This window comes from Setaria italica, chromosome VIII (assembly GCF_000263155.2).
Source record: "Setaria italica strain Yugu1 chromosome VIII, Setaria_italica_v2.0, whole genome shotgun sequence".
Taxonomy (NCBI): domain Eukaryota; kingdom Viridiplantae; phylum Streptophyta; class Magnoliopsida; order Poales; family Poaceae; genus Setaria; species Setaria italica.
Genome location: NC_028457.1, coordinates 27,542,347 through 27,549,746, shown reverse-complemented (window position 1 = coordinate 27,549,746; position 7,400 = coordinate 27,542,347). Strand labels below are relative to the sequence as shown.

At 53.4% G+C, this 7,400-nt stretch overlaps 1 protein-coding gene across 1 annotated transcript; it reads left to right on the top strand.

Annotated features, from left to right (window-relative positions):
- The first annotated feature begins 4,430 nt into the window (after positions 1-4,430).
- Positions 4,431-5,553, top strand: LOC101764018. The gene has a single exon (XM_004979342.3). The coding sequence runs from the start codon at positions 4,526-4,528 to the stop codon at positions 5,375-5,377; it is 852 nt and encodes a 283-aa protein (XP_004979399.1). The 5' UTR covers positions 4,431-4,525; the 3' UTR covers positions 5,378-5,553.
- Positions 5,554-7,400: the final 1,847 nt, after the last annotated feature.

The following is a 7,400-nucleotide window of genomic DNA, read 5'->3' as shown; positions in this document are numbered from 1 at the left end:
AATCAGATCCATGATGACATGTGCATACGTGCTACCCAAAACCCTACCTCCCTGTGTCACCGGTAAAACCAAAATGATAGGACTCTGAGCAGCCGTAGAGCAGATGCTTGCCACTGTATTTTGATAATATTATCCAAACTACTGCAAGAGAAACTTGTCATCGTGTATAGTTATTTCCTTTTTATTTTATTTTCTGGTGATAGAGCAAGGGACCGCCGGATGAGGTGCTTGCCAACTACGGCGTCACCAGCTGAGAGTTGAATCAGTATACTAATTATCAATCAGATGGCAGTCTTCCTCGTGTCACTTCCGTTGATGGCTAGTATACTCCTACTCTGCCACTACATGCAATAACAACGCTACCTAAACCTTGGACCCTTTCCTTTGAATACGACCAACCTTTGCCTTCACGGGGACGAGCTACTACGCGACAGTGATCAAGAGTTGCCATTGCCACTGCCAAGACGGCTGGTTTGGGTGAACCTTCAGTTTCCATGATACAACCATCAGTGCCCATGCTGAAGCTGAACACACACACACACACACATCGAAGCAGGCTGGTACCGACCTGATGACTGGCGGGAGTGAGGCATGCATGATTGGCGGGCTCGCCGGCCCAACGACCGAACGCCGACCTAACAAACAACCAGCCAGCCTTTTTTCACTGCTCATTGACGAATGTTTTGGAAGCAAGCGGCGTGTGGGGCCCCGGACCCGACTGCTGCAAGCGTGCAGTGAGTGATTGAGCTACCAGCACGAGCGCATGGTCGCCGGTCAGTCAGTCACACACTCGCACAGTCACAGCACACATTTTACACGTACACACTACTCGATCGGTCGGCCCGGTCCGCTTTTGCTGTTGGTTGGAGTTGGAGTTAGTTGGACCCGCGTGCGTTGGCGGTTGGGTGTCGACGGCGTAGTGGGGGCAGAGGGGGTTGTTCGCTTGCTTTGGTTTGGAGCTCCGCCGTTGTTCTAGAAGGTTTTACCCAGCGGTGGAATGATGATAAGATTATTATATATACTATGTGCAGTGTACTCCTACGTGGTACTTGTATTCCTGGTACCATGCACGCTGTTCTCGTTAGGAAAAAAAAACTTGCTGCCTTATGGCTCACGGTGTAGTACTTCGATTTCTTAATATCTTTTTTATCTCTTTTCAAATTGTAATTCACTTAAAACTACCATTTTGTGCAACTAGAGACCCATATCAATGAGGGGGGACAATTTGGGCCGATGCACGAGCTATTGCATGGCAACAGAAATGTAGATTAGCACACATGAAGCTAAGTTGTCATATGCGTGGTGTCGGAAAAGTCGCTTAGATTGGCCCATAGAATGTGCGCCAACATAAAACAAGTTGGATCGACACGCACGGAAGCCCTATGTGTGTCGACCAAAAGTTGGTTGGATCCTCCACTTTGAAGGAAAACGTAAAGAGGCAAGATCCGCAACAAATCTCTGCCTTTCTAAGCAATACTAACATCTAAACAATAGGAATGAACATGAGTGTTACCGCTGTGATATACGCTAACACATCACTACCAAGTATATCTCTAAAATCCCCTTGGATCAGACAAAGCATAGCAAAATGCACTACCACCCTCCGAATAGAGTAGAACTCTATATGATGCAATGGATGCAGATAGAAAGCTAGCAGGATCAACATGTACAAAGTTCTTGTACGTGCCAACAGAAAGCTGGTTGGATCAACATATTAGAATTTTTTTGTTATCCATTCTAATAAAAAGCCATTCAATGTAGTATTTCGACTTCTTAATTATTATCCATTTATTATCTTTTGCAAATTGCAATACAAGCAACCTTAAAGACTACCGCTTCATGTAATTAGATACTCATAATAGCGGCTCTTTGGGGTACCACATAACATATTAGCTCTGAGAGGCATTTCTAGAAATATAGTATTTTCTAATTTAATCACTGTGGAGTGGAGAGTAGAGAAGATGACCAAAGTTCGGGTGCTTTGACATGCACAAAGTTCTTATGCTTGCTACCATAAAACCAGGAATAAACACAAATGAAGAAGCTTCCATGTGACAACAAAAGCCACTTGGATTGAATTGAATCACACATAGACTGACCTCAAAAAAAAATATAATCACACATAGACTAACCTAAAAAAAATAGAATCACACATAGACATAATTTATAAGCATGCACGTAGAGAAGCTAGTCATATCAAAGTTTTACTGTGTGCCAACATAGGATCGATGCAAACGAAGTTATTGTTGTGCCAGCAAAAAGCCACTAGGATCAACATGCATGGAGTTCCTATGTGTGCTAACAGAAAGTTAGTAGGATTTACGCACACGAGGTTTTCGTTCATGACAACGGACATGCGGTAGGATCGACATGCACAAACTTCTTGTACGCACTATGATCGGCACACAAGAAGTTCGTATGTGCGCCAACGTAAAGCAAATTGGATCAACGTGCACAAAAGTCCCTATGTATTTCAACAAAAAGTTAGTTGGATCGTCGCACTCAAAATAAAACATGTACAGGCGAGATCAGCAACAAACCTCTGTCTTTTTCAGCGTACACTAGTGTTAGAACAATATATGCTGACACAAGACATCACCGTTATGATATGCACTATCACATCACTACTAAATATATCTCTAGACACCCCTCTAGTGAGTCACAGCCTAGAAAAATGCATTACAAAGAGTAAGCTTCAAGCCATGAAGCCACCACGGTTAGTGGAAAATTTAAGGCAAAAACCACTTATTTTCCTTTGACAGATAGCTAGAGACGTTTCGGTAGATTATACACCATGAAGGTGTCAAACTTTCAAAATCATGGTATCCTTGTTACCAAACATACAAAGTGAAGCTCAACAATTCTCATATCCACATACATGGCAACAGAAAAAAAGCTAGCAAAATCGAGAGACACAAAGTTCTTGTTCATGCCAACAGAAAAAGGCAGCGAGATCGACACATACAAAGTTCTCATGTGTGCCAACGGAAAGCTAGTTGGATCGCCAGAAACAAAATTTTTGTTGTGCATGCTAATAGAAGACCATCTGGACCGATGCACAAGGAGAAACTGCGTGAGCAATGGAAAGCCACTTCTATCATTGCATAGGGAGTTCTTATGCATGGCACCAGGGAAAAAACCAATTTGATCGGCATGCGGGAAGTTTCTACATGGACGAAGAAAAATGCGAAAAGGCAAAGTCCGCACCGGACCTCCACCTTTTTCGGCAGACACTAACGCCAGAACAGCACCAGCAGACACGAGCGTTACCCCAATGATATGCATTATGCATCATGCTAAGTACTAGTACATCTGTAAAGCCCCCCATCAGAAACAACCCCTGCAAAATGCGTTACCATCCTCTGAGAATCATAGAATTCCATGAGCGTTTGCCGAAGCAATAAAAATCCATCGGAAAAGGAGTAGGTTTCGGCCGGTAAAGCCGCCCTGGCTCCAGGCTGTAACACTTTTTTCTTCTTTCGGTGGATGGCTAGGAACGTTTCAGTAGATTGCATACCGTGAGTGGGTGAAAATTTCGAAAACACATTATTCATTACCAAAATTCTGGGCGTGAAACTCAAACATTCCCATATCCACGAGGAGCGCTCTTATACTGTGTTCAGTAGAGCAACGGCAACCACAGTACTGATGATAAAACGGATAAAGTCTAAAGCAAATGACGTCTTGGTTCCTCTTCTCCACGGCGCTCTCGAAGGAGAATTCAAAATTCCAGCACGGTGGATCGATCGGTGCCGAGATCTCGGACGACCAGTCCATCATCATCTCCCCGTCTTCGGCAGCCGGTCAAACTCTTTCCCGTCTCCCTTTCGTGTGCCCGTGGGCACCAGTCAATACTCTCTCTCTCTCTCTCTCTCTCTCTCTCTCTAAAAGAAATTTCTGTCCGAGGCATACGTGGTCATCTGTCAGTCAGTCACCCACTGACACTGGCCCGCCCAAGAGGTTTCCAATTCCGTCCCTCCCGTGCCGCGCCGCGCCGCGCCGGCGACCCGAGTCCGGGCCATCTCGCTCGCGGGCCGAGCTGGTGGCCCGTGGCCGTGGCTGGTCGACCGCTCCCCACCCACACGTGGGCACCGACTCACTGACAGCCTCGCTCGCATCTTTGAACGGACGACGTCGACAACCCACACGCCCCCGCTCTCTCTCTACAGTCTACACAGTTTTTTTTAAAATCGAAGTCTACACAGTGCCCTGGAAAGAGAGAGAAAAGAGAGGAGAGAGAAAGAGAAGAGAAAAAAAAAAGAAAAAAGGAAAAGTCACGGAGAGCCAGGCGAGCCAGCTGCTAGATCCAGACGACGAGGCCCCTTAAAAAACCGCCGGTCAAAGTGTCAAACCTGCCACCACGCCGGTGGGCCCCCCGTGCCCCCACGCTCCCCACCTTGCCTTCCTTCCTGCCTCTTATACCCACCACCCCACTCGTCGCCGCCACCTCCTCTCCTTGCTCCTGGTCTCCCTCTTCCACTCTCCCCCCACCCCCATCTCCTCTTCGGACCTCAGCTCGACAGCCATGAGGCAGTGGAAGTCGCTGGTCCCCGCGCTTCACCTGCACGCCCCCGGCGCCGCGGCGTCCTGCTTTCCGCACCCGCCGTCGCCGTCGCCCTGCCCCTCGCCGCCCCGGGAGGAGGAGGACCCGGCGTCCCTCCTCCCTCCTCCGCCGCCGGAGAAGGATGGCAAGGCGAAGGTGGTGCGGCTGGTGGGGTGCGACGGGCGGGTCCGGGCGTACCCGCCGCCGGTGACGGCTTGGGAGCTGATGCAGCAGCACCCGCGGCACCTGGTGTGCCGCGCCGACGCGCTGCTGATCGGGGAGAAGATCCCCGCCGTGGCGCCCGGGGAGGAGCTGCAACCCGGGCAGGCCTACTTCCTCCTCCCCGCGCACCTCTTCCGCTCCGTCCTCTCCTTCGTCTCCCTCGCCTCCTCGCTGCTGCTCCTCCTCTCCACCGCGGGCGCCGCCGGCAAGGCCGCTGGCAAGCAGCAGGGCCGGCCGTTCGAGCTCCACCGCACCGCGTCGGGGACGCTGCAGATCAAGTTCTCCGACGACTTCCTCGTCGGCGGCGGCGGATGCGGCGGGGCGTCGGACGAGACGCCCGCGGCCGAGGCCAAGCCCGGCGTGCTGCGCGGGGACGCGCGCCTCGCCAAGGACTACGAGGAGCTGGTCGGGTACGGCAAGTCCCGCCGCTGGGCGCCCAAGCTGGAGACCATCGAGGAAGTCGTGGTGGCAGCCGCCGCCGCCTCACCCGACGCCGCGGCGCCCACCCCGGAGCGCAGGAGGAGCCGCGCGCTGCCGTTCCTCGGGCGCCTCGGCAGCCGGCGCCGGCGGGACACCTGCAGCGGCGGCAGCGCCGTTGCGTGCTCCGGCTAGCTAGGGTTGATCGGTCCGGTAGCTTAGGTAGCCGACGGCGCCGGCGCCGGCGGCTGGTTCGCCTCGCCGGCGTCCGTCCTGATCTGTAATTAGGGGAGACAACAAAAAATTTTGGTGCTAATGAAATCTGTAAAAATTGGGGGTGATGGACTGATGGTGGCCGACAGATTTTCCTCCGCCGTTCCGCGTGCGCGCCTCACACTCACTAGCTGCTCGCTAATTCCCATGCCCGGAAAAGTCCGCGCGTTTCCTGTGTGCCGCCGCGGCGCTCGCCCACCGGAACAGCAAGGAACGGAACTGGGCGGCAGCCATTACCGTTACCTCCTGCTGGCGAAATCAGAGCGCGCCCAAACCAATCCCTCTCCATCTTTCTCCAACGACCAACGCAGCCATTGGGCGGATTGGAACTCGGATCCGACCATCCTTCAACAGCCCGTCCAGGATTACTGCGGGCAGGTGACGTCAGCGGCCAGCCACTCAGCCTGCTGGGTGCAGGTGGCACGCAACGAAGCGGCCGGTGATGACGGGTCAAACAAACAAGCGAACAAGGAAGCGGCGGTGGAGAGTGGAGTATCTTCCGGTCATCAAGTTAGGCGGGGAGAGAGGGAGAGAGAGAGAGAGAGAGAGAGAGCAATCAATCCGGAGGAGGAATCGTCGATTCGGAGGAGGAACTGACCGGTAATCCTCATCCGAAGCTAAGCCACCCAGATCATATCCCCCCCGCCCTCGATCGGTCTCCTCCTGCCGGCGCTCCTCCTGGCAGCAAGCGAGGAAGCTAGGAATAAGTAAGATGCGAATATGCCCCGGTGGGTGCCCGGCCATGGCGTAATCTCTGGGAGATCAGGCATCTCCCTTTACGGCTTACTAGGCGAAACAAGACTCGACGCGAATATTATTACATCACAACCAGGACATGAGGAGATGCCTTGGCGTGGTCCGGGGGCGAGCTAGCTAGCTAGCTGCCTGGAGGATTAGCGGAGTGGAGGGCCCCCCGCCCCCATCTGGTTTGACCACGGTCAAACCAAAGCGAGCACACAGCACTAATCAGAGAGCTAGTGCTAGCTAGCCCGAGGCACGAGCTCGATGACCAGATTAGATTAGAGTGAGGGAGCGAGGGAGGGAGGGGGCAGCACGTTCGCCGAGGTAAACAACTCGAGAAGGGGGGGCCTGGCCGGCGCATGACTGCATGAGACTTCCAGCTCACTCCGCCGGTTGGGCCGGGCCCGGGCGCGCGTCGGTCGCCGCGGATCGGCGGGGGGTCGAGCAGGAGGAGGAGGCAAGGCGAAGACGGAGAGATGCCACAGCCACGCAAGCTCCTCCTTCGGTCATCGTGCTGCTGGCAGGGGGGCCCGGGACGCAGACGCGAGGGCAGAGAGAAAAGGGGGGCGCCCGTCGGTGCCACCCTGCCACTGCTGTCGCTCCCCGAGCCCTTCCCGTTTACCACACGTGCAGCTGGTGATGCCTGCCTGATGGTGATGGACGTACGTGCGCTGCACACTACTGCTACGGAGTATGTTCAGAAAGGCCGGGGGACATCAAAAAAAAAAAAATCAAAGGAAATGACATCTGAAGATCATGCGGGCGCCCAAATCGCAGGATACGCGCGCTTCCTTTGCTTGCTCGCTCGCTCAGCCTGCTTTTAGTTTTAGAGGAGGGAGGAGGTTTGACCCGGCGGTCAGAGATCGATGCGCTGCTTGGGGCCCACACGGCCGGTGGTGGATCCGGGTTGCCGTCCGTCGTCCATGTCCATCCTTGCATCGGTTGTCTAGTAATACAGTAGTATTTTAGAAGCCGTACGCATCACCTTGAGCAGCCACTGCTACTGTATCATTATCCAACCGGCGCGCATAGTCAGTCAGCTGTTAGCCAGTCAGCACTGATCAGGCCGGTCAACGAGTAGTGATCAGCAGTGCTAGAGGTTGATTAACAATAGGCTTAGGAGCCACTCATTGCATTGCAGTCGGGATGGCGAGGGTATGGACGGGCGCAGGTTGACTGGAGGGGGGGGGGAGGGGGGGGGGGG

Excerpts from the sequence above, each read along its gene's own strand:
- LOC101764018 (XM_004979342.3), top strand. The coding sequence starts at position 4,526 with ATGAGGCAGTGGAAGTCGCTGGTCCCCGCGCTTCACCTGCACGCCCCC.